Raw genomic sequence first — 15,657 nt, forward strand, 5'->3', positions numbered from 1 at the left:
GATGCTGCCTGGTCTGGAGGTTATTAGCTATGAGGAGAGGTTGGAGAAACTCGGATTGTTCTCACTAGAACGACGGAGATTGAGGGGCGACTTGATAGAAGTTTACAAAATTATGAGTAGCATGGACAGAGTAGATAGTCAGAAGCTTTTTCCCAGGGTGGAAGAGTCAATTACTAGGGGACAAAGATTTAAGGTGAGAGGAGAAAACTATAAAGGTGATGTGTGGGGCAAGTTTTTTTACGCAGAGGGTAGTGAGTGTCTGGAATTCGCTGCCAGAGGTGGTGGTTGAAGCAGGTACGATAGTGGTGTTTAAGAGGCAGCTTGACAAATACATGAATAGGATAGGAATAGAGGGATACGGACACCGGAAGTGCAAAATGTTTTAGTTGTCGGGGAATATGATCGGCGCGGGCTTGGAGGGCCGAAGGGCCTGTTCCTGTGCTGTACTTTGCTGTTTGTTCTATTCCTCGGTAATCTTTTTAATGGGCCTCATTGAGATAACTTACTCCAATAGATGTTAATCCACACAATCACTAACAGAAAAAGGTCCTATGGATCTCTATCATTGCATGAGGTTTGACAATCTTCTTATCCACTCATCTCACAACTGCAACTCATGTTTAAAAATGTGTTTCTTGCATGAATTTAGAAGCCTGAATCATGTCTTCTCTCAATCTTTCAAGTACCAAAAAAAAATCAGCTTTGTCAACATATCCTTGTGGTTTAGAGATTTTACTCTGTGCATTGCCCAAACTGGTTATAACATCTGTGTTACAATCAAATACTCTAGAAATGTATCTCAAGCCGATTCTCCTCGTTAACAACCACCTCAATGGTATGTTGCATAGTATTAAGGTTGGATACTTTCAGTGAATTATCAACAATCACATCAGATTTTTCTCCATCTTCAGACTCCTATGGAAATCCTAACCATTGTATGCAAATTCTTCCCTCTATCATCGTATATTACTTCACATTAAACTCCATGTGTCATTTTTTTGGCCCACCTACATAGCTTCTCCACACTTAGTTCATTTTTTGCTATGCACTGAACGCCTGATCGTGTAGCATGGTGTCATCAGCAAATTTTACGGCATTACATCCTATTAGCACCCATGTATATTTATAAACTGTTTAAATCAAGGGAACCCAAACCAGCTCCCTTCAAAACTCTTATTTGTCACCAACTCCTCCATTTATTGTCATCTTGTGTTCACTGCCAGTTAGCCAATTTGTTGTCTAGTTATTGTACCAACATTGTCATGCACAGCCTTTATCTACTCTATAATTAAATGGATCATATTTTGCTCCTTCTTTCAAGCACTGAAGCTACATGAATAACTTTCCAGTCTTCAGGTACAATTCATGTACTTATGGACTTAAAAATAATCAACCAGGCCTTTACTCACTTTATCACGCGATGCCATCTTTTTGATGCAGCTCATTTAGTCTAGCTTCAGAGTAGACATTTAGTATGGAGTTGTTTAAAATACAAGTATATTTAATCTGAATAATCTTTTTGTACAGTCCAGAGCCTGTTTCATAGAGCCTGGGGTATACCCATCGTCATTAGTGGTGAAGACTGATGAATTTTAGGACTGCAATCCTACCATACACCTGCCTTTGTTCCCTTTCCTCCTGGTTACCATACACCCGGTTTCATATCATGTAATCTCATTTCCTGATTTTCTAATCTTATGCTCTGCTTGTTCAGCTTAATGGTATCTTTAATGATGGATCTTGTTCTTTCACCACATTCTATCAAAAAGATATGGCACCCTGCAGACTATATTCATTCTTTAAATGATATGCATCCTGCACACACATTAGTTAGGGAAGTTTGACTGGTTCTGCAGAAACAGAGGTGATTTTCTACCCATAAAAATAGCACAATATCAGATTTGATAGTCCATCCATGTAATCTCCCACTCTAATTCTGCTACGGGCCAGAATACAATTGCACTAGTTTATTTTGACCCGAGGCCAAACTAAATAACCAAAAATGTATAGAAAGCTTGCACGGCAAGGATTGAGCCGGTGGCATTTTGGATTAAGATAGGTGGAGGATATTCATGTCATTCCAAAAACAAGATCACCCCACAAGGACACCCACACACCAAGGTGTATTCCAGAACAGTGCAGATTCAAAATTAGGAAAGGCCCTGCAAAGGAGTCAAAAGTTGTGACCTTGAATTACCTTGCCAAGGTCAAAGCTGACTTCTACTTTTGACGCAGTGTGTGATACCGCACCTCAACTCCAACAGACAGTGGTCCCATGGGCCATCGCTCTGGTCAGGAGGAAACAACTCACGCTCCTCCGGTCTGGGTATTCTGCTGCAGGGAGGCAACTTCACCAACACTGAAGTGGTGGGTGGGCACCTCCTCATAGCAGATATATTGAACAAGAATGCTCCGCTCAATTAACACGTATACCCCAGCTCAAAACAGCGAGCGGCTGGCTGCCCCTCAGCAGCTCCCACTACTGATGACGAATTCCGGTCATTCTGAGCAGTGACTTCACCAGCATCATTGATGCAGCTAGATGATCCGGCAGGGTCAACAACAGTCTGGACGCCACTTCCGGACTCCAGATGGAAACATTAAAAGATGCCAAGCTGCGTGACATCTTCAGCAACCCTGCAGATGGAGCACAATGTAGATGCACCTGGTTGCAGCCAGACGGGTCCATTCGTTGCAGGATAGACTTCCTGTTTGTGTCCCAAGCATTCACGGTCAGATCCACCGACGTCAAGCAAGTGTTCTTCTCTGACCACTGCCTCGTACTATGTGACTGTCACTTACAGGAAGCCCAGAGGGGGAAATGAATACTGAACATAAAACTGTTGACCCCAGAAAACATCAAGGAACTCAAGAGGGATTACAAAAGTTGGAAAACCCTGAAACCCCTCTAAGTCCCGACCTACTGGTGGGAAATGATGAAGGAGAATATCAAAAGATTTTTCATCCTCAAAAGGGACTCAGAAGGCTAGAAAGGAACATAGGGAAACATCCCAACTCCAGAAAAGCATGCAGAATCTGCTCCAGCTGCAGTCGAAAGGGGTTGATGTCAAGGAGGATCTCCCAGAGATGAAGTTCCAGCAAGTCTCAGAGGCCTCCAAGATCATCTTCCGGTCCACAGTCCGCTCCATGGAGCAGGATGAGATGTGATCGTGTTTCTTCTGCAATCTCTCTCAATTTAAATAAGTGTGCTGCTTTTATTTTCTTCCTTCCAAAGTGGACATGTTCACATTTTCCCACATTGTACGCCATCTGCCAAATTTTTGCCCACTCACTTAATCCATCAATGTCCCTTTGCAGACTCCTTATATCCTTTCCACAACTTACTTTCCTACCTATCTTTGCGTCATCAGCTTGTTACTTCCTCAAAGAACTCCAATGAATTAGTCAAACATGATAACCCTTTCACAAAACCATGCTGCCTCTGTTTGATTGCATTGATTTTTTTTAAGTGCCCCACTATAACCTCCTTAGTAATAGATTCCAGCAATTTCCATGACATATGGTAACCTAATTGGCCTGTAGTTTCCTGCTTTCTGTCTCCTTCCTTGTTTGAATAGAGGAGTCGCATTCACTATTTACTAATCTGATGGGACCTTTCCAGAGTCTAGGAAATTTTGGAAAAATCAAAACCAATGCATCTTCTATCTCAGCAGTCGCTTCTTTTAAGACCCTAGGATAAAGTCCATAAAGACCTGGGAACTTGTCAATCTTTAGTTCTAATAACTTTCTCAGTACCCTTTCCCCGGTGATTGTTTTAGTTCCTCCCTCCCTTTCACCTCTTGATTTACAATTATTTCCATTATGTTATTTGTGTCTTCTACAGTGAATGAAGACAGATGCAAAATATCTGTTCAAATCATCTGCTAATTCTTATTTTCCATTATTATTTCCCCAAACTCATTCTCTAGAGGACCAACGCTCACTTTATTTTCCTTTTTAAATACCTGTAGAAACTCTGTTTTTATATTTCTAACTAGCTTACTCTTGTACTCTAATTCATCCCTCCTTATTAATCTTTTAGTCATTATTTAGTGTCCTTTGCATACTGTCCCATCTTCTCACCTGCCACTCATCTTTGTGGAAATATATGCTTTTTCTTTCAATTTGATAATATCTTTACCTTCTTTAGTTAGCCATAGATGGTGTGCCCTTCTCTTAGAGTCTTCTTTCTCACTGGAATGTATCTTTTCTGAGTATTCTGAAATCCTTAAATATCTGCCACTGCATCTCCACAGACCTATCCCTTAACCTGAATTCCCAGTTCACTTCAGCCAGCTGTGTCTTCATGCCCTCATAATTGCCCTTATTTGAGTTTAAAACACTAGTCTTAGATCCACTTCACTCCCTCTCAAACTGAACATGAAATACAATCATATTATGATCACTGCAGCCTAGGGGCACCTTCACCATGGAGGTCATTAGTTAATCCTATATCAAATCACATTACCACATCTAGTATAGCCTAAGATGTGCTGCTTTAAGAAACTGTCCCGAAAACACTAGGAATCCATCATCCAGGCTACCTTTGCCAAACTGCTTTGTCCAATCTATATGTAGATTAAAATCACCCATGATTATTGCCGTACCTTTCTCACAAACCCCCATTATTTCTTCCTAGTTCCAGCTTCTTTATCTCACAGGTTCTTAGGACACGTGTTTGTATGGGGAAGGGAGAAAGTGCATGGGGAGGATGAAGGGTGCAGGGTTGATGAGAGAAACAAGGCTGTATCAGACTGCAGAATGCATTTTTTTTTACTCCTACTTGGAGCAAGGCCGGTAAGCATTGTAAAGGAGTTAGCTTGTCTCAATGTCAATAGACAAGAGTTTGGTTTATTCAGTTATGGTTTTGGTGGTTTTCAGCAAGTCTGTGTACACAGCGTATTATTACAAAGGTGGGGTTGTCAGTAACTTGAGCTCTCTTTTTGTCACATTATTGTTGTAATTGCTATAAAGAGGCATATTCTAGTTTTAATTAGAGAGCACTTGCTCTTCCAGGTGTTAAAATAGGAATGTTGCAAAACTAGATGACCAGGGGCCTAGTCTTTTGAATATTCTTTGCCCCTACCCATCTCTGTAACACCCTCCAGCTATGTAACCCCCATGAACTCTATTCCTGACTCTAGCCTCTTACATATCTCCTACTCTCATGGCCACAACATGCCTCCAGCTGCCAAAGCCCCATACACTTCTCAATATCCTTACAACACACTCCTCTGGCCAAGCTTTTCATTACCCCTCCCAATATCTCCTTCACTAGATCAGAGGCCATTTCATGTATTACACTTCTGTGAAAGGCATGGAAATAGTTTTCTCAGTTGAAAGTGCAATGTAAATGCAAGATTTTGTTATCAGTATTATGGGTGTCCCCATGATGCAAGAACAGCGTGAAAGTGTCTCAGAGGCTATCCTATTTTAAGGGAAGGGCAAACAACATCTAACACTTGGGAAAAGAGTTCAAGGAAAGGGTCTAGGATAACAGGATAAAGGATCAAAAGAGCATTCGGAATGTGATCTATTGAATTGTAAACCCAAAGAGGGAGTCAGAGTCAGGGAAAGGAGGTCCAACAAAACTCAGGTTGAAGATTTGAAACAGTAGAGCCTCCGTTTGGCAGCTTTGGAAGTTGCTGGGATCTAGTGATATACAAACATGGTCTGACAACTTGGCAGGATGGGAAGGGGTGTGATGGGGGAGATCCAGGTGGGCAGAAGATTGGACCCAAATTGGACTTGGCCCCATTCAAACAATTAGGACCTAATCTTTTACCACAGCTTCCACCTAGCCCCTCCACAGCCCATTGTGTGTCCTCAGGCAGGCTCTACTACTTTCCCCTCTGTCAGCCAGCTCCTGCTTTTATGTTCTTGCTTTAAATCAAGTGCAAATTTTCAGCTTCTTAAAATTGACTAAACCATGAGCTAGGGGCACAACATCTTGATGAACGGATGTCAATCAGAAACATAACTACTTCTCTCCCGACAAATGATGCCAGACCTGCGTATTTGCAGCGCTTTGCTTTTATTTCAGATTTCCAACATTTGCAGAATTCTGCTCTTTACAACGTTTTGATATGCATTCCAAAACACAGCAGGGAGCAACACTGTATGAGTCAGCAAACGTACTTAAACTTTAATAAACCTATATTTTCATAAACAAAGACTCATCGTAAAATAATCAGAAGTTCGTTGCTTAGTTTTCATTTTTTAATATTGCTATAAAAAATTCAGCCTCAAAAATGGTTCAGTAGTTATTTTTAAGCTGAATTTCAACAGCAAACACCAAGCCATTCTCAATGAACAGTATATTTTCTTTTGCAAACATCAAGAAGCCATGATTACAGATGGTGGTCTTCAGGGTTTGCGGGTATTTTGTCTCTCTGAATAAGTCAGTGCTCAGTGGTCAATACATTTATATCAATAGTGCCCGAATAAAAGATTTGAGAATCTTATCACCACTTTATCTCAAAGTCTTTTGGAAAAAGCAAAGGCAATCACAGGATGAGAAGACACTCCCTTCAACTCTTATAAATACTGTACATGCTAGGAATATGCATACTGCTGAGAAATTTTGTAAATGTCATCCAATCATAATTTCCAATATTAAAATTATCCAGTCAAACCCCAGGTTTTGAGACAGACAGAGGCCTTGCAGGGAAAAAATTCAAAGCGGGTATTAAACATTCTTTTCAGAAATCATTTGAAGCATTAGTGGGGAACTTACCTAAAAAAGTCATCAAATGGCCTGATTCAAAACATAACACTGATCTGACACTATTATAACACTAGAATTTCCATGAGAGCACCATTTATAGCATGAGAGATAATTACAGGTAAATGCAAGAGTTAAGTGTTGATATTTAAGTACTCCTACTGAAAATATTTACACGGCTCCCTGTACAGTTTTTTTGTGCTTTTAAAAAAAATTAGTATAGAATAGACATACTAGCAAATTTCCAATTTAATTCCTCCCAGAAAGTGCACTGCTTATAACAGGCAACATATTATTCTTCTATTCAAGAGCAGCTGTGCATCCCTTTAACGCCAATAAGCTGTTGTTAAATGAACAAGTTCAAACAGATGTCAACAGATCTCCTTTGCTTTTAGATGTATATGATTATATTGTGTGGTACAGAATTTGAATGCAACACATGAAGTGTGACAGAAATATTCTGAGCATTAAATGTGCAGCAAATATGCCATTAAATAATTTAAGAAGCAAAAATAGATGTAATGGATATGCAAATTAATTGTTCTGAGCTTGGAACTTGCTCTACTACTAAGAAGCCCTAACCTGGACACTTCTGTATATTTTACCATAATGAGGGCCATGAAATCATTGCTGCACAGTCATCTTACTTTGGTGCCAAGGAGATCATATAATTTTAAATCAATTACGCTGATTCTTTCTAATTGCATTTGCCACTTAAAAATGTGTTTTCAAATTTCTCACCTCCGATGAAAATTTGAGAGCCAAGACAGAAAGATGCTTCACCACAGGGTAGTTCAATCTCATTCTCACCCATTCCAGGGATCATAGACAAATGAAGAAGTGCAAAATGCACATTGATCAACACTTGACAGATTGGTGAGACTGGAGTCAGTTCTAGTGTCACCATCAACGGTGCAAACAACCAAAATTTTAGATTCAATAATCCTCAATGCACAACACAAAACTTCCAATCACCGACTGAATATCATAAAGAGAGGTCATGTCAATAGTCAATCCAAGGATTTCATTCCAGTGGGCAGAGAGATATTATTCCAAGGGCGGCCTTGAGGCATATTATTGGTTCAGCATTTCTAAATATCATGTGACCTAATGATGCAATCACTAGTTGCAATCATTCTTCTGCCCCCACTATCCACTCTTAACCTCAAATCAGTACTCATTAAACAAAATAGCACTTAATAAACCCAAGATATGACTTACACTTGGATGTCCATCTCGAAGCAGCTTGTGAAACACATGGCAAAATTTCCAGCAAAGGACTGCGTTGCTGGACAGCGGCAATCGGTTCACAACCGACCAGAACGTCTGAGCGCCTTTCTCGTGGTGCGTACCCAGAATGCATGGTACAGAAACACGCTAAGGAAATTGTTAAAAACTGGAACTGCATTTCATTACATATGTACATTTTTATATATACAAAAATAACTGATCACTTCCCAACTTTGAAATTTAGTCAGCTCAATCACATGGATTGCTGCGGATTGAGCTGGTGACAGTTAACTGAACTGTGAGTGGCAAGGGAATGGAAACCACTCTTTAACATATTCAAGATAAGACATGTGACTACTTAAGATCTGGAAAAAAAACAGGAAAGTCACAGCAACTCAACTGGCATCTGAAATAGGAAGATTAAAACTTCAGATGTTGATAGCATCCTAGCCACCACTTTACATGCCCTCTTTCTTTTTTGGTGCTGATTGACTTATAGGTTTTCTATATTTTCTGCTTTGCCTTAAAATAGTTTATACATTTTTTGAAACTGTTTTTACACACTTTAGCTGAGAAATTCCTTGTAGTTGATAAAAGCCTCCACCCAGTGTACAGATTAGGAAGCAATTATCAATCACTGCTGCCAGAAATGTTAATTGTTCAAAGTATAAATAAACTTCAGAAACTGCCCAAAAATTCAATTTTCCCACAAGCAGTTTGAACATGAGGCAGAGAGATCAAAGGGTCTTTGGAGAACATTTTCATTGTCCATGTGCGCTGGCTCCCTTCAGTGGCCATTTTTCTCTGTGTGAGCTTAGATTATGAATTATTGATGAGGTAATGGGTGGGTGGGCGGAGGGAGTGATCATGAAAAGGAGACATCAGGGCCAGCCAAAGCTTGCAATTTGTCCATATATGGTGGGGTTAGGGGGCATTAAACCTGAACCAAATCCAAATGATCAGTCAACATTTTACACCACAAAAATTACAATTACTGATTTGTACTTTTATGAATCAGCGCTAATCACAGAACACCCTTTATACAAAGCTCAAAACAACAGTTACTTCTCTAGATATTTTCTGAACTCAAGTAATCTTTTGGATCCTCCTGCTCTGAAGGCCCGTTCCTACCAAGACTTCAGTTGATTTGCAAAGTTTAAAAAAAGCTCACAAACCTCTACTATGCAACAAAGGGGCGCTAATTGTTGGTCTCAGTGTTCCTGATTTAGGAGAACAATTGGCTCGTGCTTCCTTTTCTGATCATTACCCAGCTAACAATGCGAGATATGTGTTGGGTGACAATAAGACTGGGCTTAGGTTTAATGCCTCCATTGTGATCAAATAGCCAGCCTTGGCTGAGGTATCGCCTTCCTCACCCCACCTCTCTTTTCCTTTACCTCCTCCAAGTCAAATAGCCAACCAATAACTCATAGCATGGGCTCACACAAGAAAAAATATCCAAAGGGAGTCAGTATTCAAGGAGCCATATGCCAAAGTGAACACCTTTGGAGGAAGGGGACAGAAGGACGATGCAAATGTCCTCCAACAGTTCTTATTTAAAACAAAATCTATATTGGAAATGCAAATGGGGGGAATAATTTTAGAATTCATATTCCACAGGCAAATAAAAATTATCGTAAATATCGCAATGTCCCAACTCACCTCTTTAATCAGGCCAGGTATTTAAACAAGGAGGCAGCTGCTTTCAGTGGGCAGGGCTGTTAGGCTGACACACAAGACTGTTCAGAGAGATTCATTTTCATGGAACAACTCTCAGCGAATAAGGGCATTGAATGGCTCTGACATGTTAAAGTGGCGTTATTGCTCACAGTGGGAACTTGTGCACAATTATCTCCAGCAAGTCTCTGTAGCCGGGTCAAGTAATATTAAGTTGCTCAGACTACAAAGGTTTTGGCTGCAATATAGCTTATACTTTTTATTTAGCTGTGAAACTTGACAGTAAACGCTAAAATTAGCACAAAAAATTTGGTTTTGGACATTTCCCACTTTCACAATCTCTTGTAGAAGGAAACTACATATGGAAAGCCAAAACATGTAGATTATTCAAACTTTGCTTCCCTTCCTACCATATCCTGCTGGGGTACACCAGATGACCTCTGGTACCTCACCCTCCTTCATTCTTCATGGACAAATCTAGGTATTATCAGGTTATCATCTGTGGAGAACTTCATAATTATACCTGACTCTGTCCAGTTGACACGTATAAGGTGTCCAGCAAAAGTCAATGAACATGATCAGAAGCTGCAACATTGGTCGCTTTTCTCCTCCTCCCCAGCCCTAAAGCATGTCAGCTCTTTCTGTGCTCCCAGACTTTAACTAGTTCAGCTCTACAAGAGGGTCCCGTGGTTACAGTTGCAGCATGAAATACATTTTTAAACTTGTACTTAAATAACAGTGAGAATCTGCAAAAGTTTTTCACATCCAATTTACCACTTTCCTTGAAAGGTCAGACATCGTTTTTGGGTAAATGTGGCAGTCAAAATTCGATAAACATCAAAAGAGATAAATTAACATTGACACAGTTTGCTGGGTGGTGTTAGACAATGGAGGGATGTCGGCCAGAACATTGGAAGGACCTTCTGCTCTTCAGCAAAAATCTCTTGGATATTTGATGGCCATCAGAACCGTGCAAAATGGTAGAAAGTTTACAATTTTACCTGAGGGACAGATAATGATTTAGAATACATAAGACTGAAAAAGAGAATCATACAGGCCTAAGACCTGCACTACAGACTAACCTGTTAATATAACAATAAGTTTTGTAAATCATATTGGCTGTTGGTGCCAAGAGGCCTCAGCATCCCAAGGGAATTTATATTTTCTTTTTTAAAAAAAAAGCAGAGGTTCCCACTCCTAGTCGCTACCCAGTGACTCTTGTAGAAAATATGTGTTTGCACCAAAATAATGTGATAACAGGACTGGGGTGATGGTAAAATTGGGCAAGGTGTCAGGGCGGGGGAGCCAAATACAAAATGCAACACTTCCAGTTTGGAAACACTCCAGAGCCCTGCCAAAATGATAGTCACTAAAGCAGATGTTCACACTGCTCCCAGGCGCAGCAGTGAACACAACAAAATCTCCCAGCTGCACCTGTAACCTGTGCACACAGAAGCAGGTGGCCAGTGCTCTCAGTAATCTGTCCTAGTACAGGGTGTACTACAGAAAAAAACCTTACCATCCAGCATCAACACAGTGAAATCATAAGATGGAGAATCAGGAAACCACAGTCCGTTCACGCCCAGAGTCCAATCAGTGGGAAACAAACAGTGCCTGAACAAGGAGTTTTTTGTGCTCTCACCAACTCCACCCAAAAGGATATTTCTGGCGTGTTTTTCCTTCACAGCAACTTCCTGTGCATTAATAGCCTTATTGATGCTGACGCTCTGGAAAACAGGGGAAGGGGTGGAGGAAAAAAAAAGTCAGTTTTTCTCAGAAGTTACACCAATAAAATAGTTACAAACATGTTATTATTTGCTAAATTTATTTCCCTTCTCTCTAAGGTTTCACTTGCACAGTCAGCCCTCAAGCACATCAACATGGTGAGCATTCTTCGAATCCAAGCTAGACAGGGAGCAGCATGTGTTAATTGGCTGCTGAAGCATCACAACCGAGCTCAATTCCACCCCTATCTAACTTTGGGATCTCAGAGTGCCTTTGCTCCTCAATTCAGCCTTTCCTTTCAGCAATTACTGTACTACCTAGAGAGAGAATCCACACAAGAAACAATTTCAGTTTGTACACAAGTTTCATGCCACACTCCTTCTGTAATCTGCAATAATCAGTTTGAGCTCAGTCTTACTAATTCTAATCAGATAGCTGCATCCTTGATCAATTCATTCCCATCACCCAATAATGGGAAAAAGTTAGCAAATGGCATTCATTTCATTAGAATGAATAGCTACTGCTGGATAAATGTCCAAATGTATTCTTTATCTAATTCTGCTTAGCAAGAGAACAAGCAGAGTAATGCACTATCCTGATGTCCATCATACACAATGTTAGGAATGCAGGGTTGCTCTACAGATTCTATCGTGTTTCCTGTTTTCACTCCAATATGCAGCAGAGTGCCCAGACGAGAAGCTGCACATGGTAGGTGGGTGATGAGAGAATGACAGAGAGACAATAAACAGAAGCTTTTGTTCTATCGGAGTTAGCATTTCAGGTAGATGACCTTTCGTCAGAGTTAATGTTAACTCATTCTCTCTCCACAGATGCTGCCTTACCTATTGAGTATTTATAACATAAAGCTTTCATTTCAGATTTCTAGCATCCACTGTATTTTGCTTTGGCACCATTCTTGTTCTCTACAGTGGTGGTGGGGTGGCAATTTGCAGCCAAATCATCCAAGACACATTCTGGTCAAGAGTTAGATACTGATATTTGTACTGGTTTGGAAGCAGGTGACTAACCTACTCTCTCAGCATCATGCAAAGAGAAAACAAGTACAGAAAAGGATAAAAATTACATCCAGTGAATCTCAGAGACACAATGATATGTCAAGATCCTTTCAAGTGCCCAAATTTAAAATTATCTGCAGATAGTGTAGAAATAATCTACTGAGATAAACGCTATGCACAGGAGCTAAACCTAGGACAAATCTTAAAAGTATCTACAATTCAATTTCAAAATCCAAGCCTGTTGACAAAGATGCATTTGAGTGACTTGAGGGTCAATGATTCCAGGTCTTGCAGCAATGATAACCTGACCTCTATATTTCCAATGGGTGTGAAGATCTACAACTGGGGTAAGGACCTCATGTAGGCAGAAACCAAACTGTGAAAACATCATTATGCTGCTGATCAAATTCCCTGGTCCACCAGAGAGTGCATTGAGACATGCTGCATTGTGAACAGAATCAAAGGTCTACATTTAGGAAATCAAGCAAGCTCCTTGGGAGATCAGATCTAGACAACAATCACTGATATTGGCTAGGATGAAGCTACAACTGGAGTTCTGTGTTTGGTTTTGGTTTCCACGTTACAGAAAGAATGTAGAATTACTGGAAGGAGTCCTTAAGAGGGCACTGGAGAGGGAAGAGAAGAGAGGGAGGAGAGAAGGAAGAAGAGGAAGGGCCAAGGATGAAAGTGAAAACGAGTTGAAACAGACCTTGAAAGGCTTGGAGGATTTGGATCCAGCGAAGCTCCTCCAACAGTAACAAAACACAAGGAGCAGCAAATATTATGTCAAGGAGGAAAATAGGAAATTTATGTAACTTTTAAGTCAGAGGGTGAGATAATTAAGGAACATAGGGATGAATGAATTCTGTTCGAGAGGAGGATACAGGGCTATTGGACTGTAGAATGCTGGCTGTAAAATTCTTTGGGAACAATCTAAGGGCGAGAGAGATGCTTTGCAAGTTCTTCTCTTTTCTTTAGAATCTCAGGAAGCAAACAGGAGAATGGATGGGTATACTACATGGACCAATAAACCCTTGCCCAAATTATAAAGCAACAACATTTACAATTACTAGATTTACTATTCTCCAAAAACAATTGTAATATAATACCCAACCCTATGTTCATTGCCAGATGGTGAGGGTGATGGAACAGAATGGTTTTTTTTTGAAAACCAGGATGTTTCCTCCTCCCACCCCAATTACCTCTTAAAATACAAGCTCTTACTGTCTTGGGTTCCCCGTCCTTGTTTGCATGCTGGAATCTCACTCAAGAGGCCATAAGTGAGTCTGGGCAGCAAGGGTGAGCACAGTGGTGGATGGTCTCCCTTAGGGAAGTGTGCTTGCACCGCTGCTGTACAACACCTACACGAATGACCAACCTATAGATGGTGTCACACACTGTTTTATATATGCTGATGACTTATGTGTCACTGCCCAAAGCACTGATTTTAACACCGTGGAGAAAATGCTTTCTGAGGCCTTGGAGGGACTAACATCCTACTATGAAAAAAACCACCTTCACGCATTCCACCTCAGAAACCATGAAGCCAAACGCCAGCTTACAGTAACCTGGTGTGGAGCAACACTGACGCATTGCGAGCACCCTATCTACTTAGGAGTCACACTTGACAGATGCCTCACCTTCAAGAACCACATCGAAAGACAAAGGCAAAAGTGAGCGCACAAAACATCATCCTAAATAAGCTCACTAACACAAAATGGGGAGCAAGCTCGAAAATATTGCGAACCATTGCACTTGCTCTTTGCTATTCCACTGCCGAATACGCCTGCCCTGCATGGGAAAGATCTACTCATGCTAAGAAGATGGATGCCGTTCTGAATGCAAGCTGCCGACTTATCACAGGTTGTTTAAAACCAACAAACACCAACAGCCTATATATCCTGGCGGGTACTGCTCCCCCTGATAAGAAGAACAGTAGCCAGCAAGAAAGAGCGACTCCGTCAAACATCAGATGAGAGGCACCCTCTACATGGTCGTATACCTACACCAAGCCGCCTAAAGTCAAAGAAGAGTTTCACGAACAGTGTTGTTCCATTACAATCAACCCCATCTGAAGTCCACATTGCCTTGTGGAAAGACCGGCTCACCAGTTTCGAACAACCCCCAGTGATGGAAATTCTACCAGATGAAAGCCTTCCCCCAGGAGCTAATTGCAACCAGGCAACCTGGAAGTGCCTTAACAGACTTAGGACTGGTGTAGGTCGTTCAAAGGTGTCACTAAACAAATGGGGATGTACAAGCCGCCCGACAAGTTGTGAATGTGGAACTGAGCCACAGACTATGCAACATCTCCTGCAATATCTATCTCTAAAGGACCCCTGCACTGTTGCAGATCTTGCCAAATTCAACAACAAGGTGCAAAAATGTGTCCAGTTCTGGCTGGACCATGTATAGACTGTCCATGGACCCAATAAGAAGGAGTAGTGGATGTCACAGTCAGCCTATTTCCAGGATCAGATCCCTTGGGTTGGATGTTGAATTGCTGGCAAGGTCAGGGCCTGTGTAGGTATGATTTAAAAATTATGGTCCCAGAGGTAATCTCTAGATTCTGGTGAGGCAAAGTGAGGGCAGGAGAAAGGAATGGGGAACCCACTTACTTCCAATTAATGGCCCATTACTTCCTTCAGGAGCTTGTTAATGTCCCAGGGAGACTGTAATTTTCAATGGAGATTTCGGTGAACCTGAATAGTCTGGTGCATGTTAGTTCAATGTCAGGGTCACTGCAGTGTAAAGGGAACTTTGTTTTAAATCAGGCACTCTGGTAGCCTGCTCTAGATTATGCACATTACCTCAGCTTTGTCTGCTTGCACTCCATCTTATGCCTTTATGATACTGGCCCTTGAGGAACTACTTGCTGTCTTTGGCAACTCCCACCTCCTGAAGGCACTTGTCACCACTAATTGAGCACCCAAGCATGCTTTCTACCCAATTAAAACATTTATATTTAAAAACAGGGTCATGTGAGCAACACATCTGAGGTGCAGAATCGGGATCTGGAAATCATCCAGGTGTCAGATTCCCAGCTTTGAAAATCCAACCCCTTATTACAATCGTTTACATGGTCAATGACCAACAGATGTTTCCAAAGTTCATTGTAAACAGCCACACAAATTAATTCTGGTGGCAAGAGTTTGAGCTTTTCAAATCAAAAAACTAACTTGTTCCATAGTCAGCTGTCTATGCATCTTAAGATTAGAGAATGAAACCAGAGAATTACATGTTAATTGCATATTAATTACAAATATACAATTGTATTTAAGGTGA

At 40.9% G+C, this 15,657-nt stretch overlaps 1 protein-coding gene across 6 annotated transcripts in view; it reads right to left on the reverse strand.

The window, feature by feature from the left end:
- The window catches only part of hip1 (huntingtin interacting protein 1), a 295,812-nt gene that overhangs the window by 154,028 nt on the left and 126,127 nt on the right, over positions 1-15,657 (reverse strand). For 4 of the 6 annotated variants that reach the window (XM_041197228.1, XM_041197229.1, XM_041197230.1 and 1 more), the window contains exons 2-3: positions 11,295-11,358; positions 7,946-8,088 (exon numbers count right to left, since the gene is read on the reverse strand). In XM_041197228.1, coding sequence (XP_041053162.1) covers positions 7,946-8,088; positions 11,295-11,358 — 207 coding nt within the window. The other 2 variants (XM_041197231.1, XM_041197233.1) reach the window with 2 other exon arrangements.

Source organism: Carcharodon carcharias, chromosome 10 (assembly GCF_017639515.1).
Source record: "Carcharodon carcharias isolate sCarCar2 chromosome 10, sCarCar2.pri, whole genome shotgun sequence".
NCBI lineage: Eukaryota > Metazoa > Chordata > Chondrichthyes > Lamniformes > Lamnidae > Carcharodon > Carcharodon carcharias.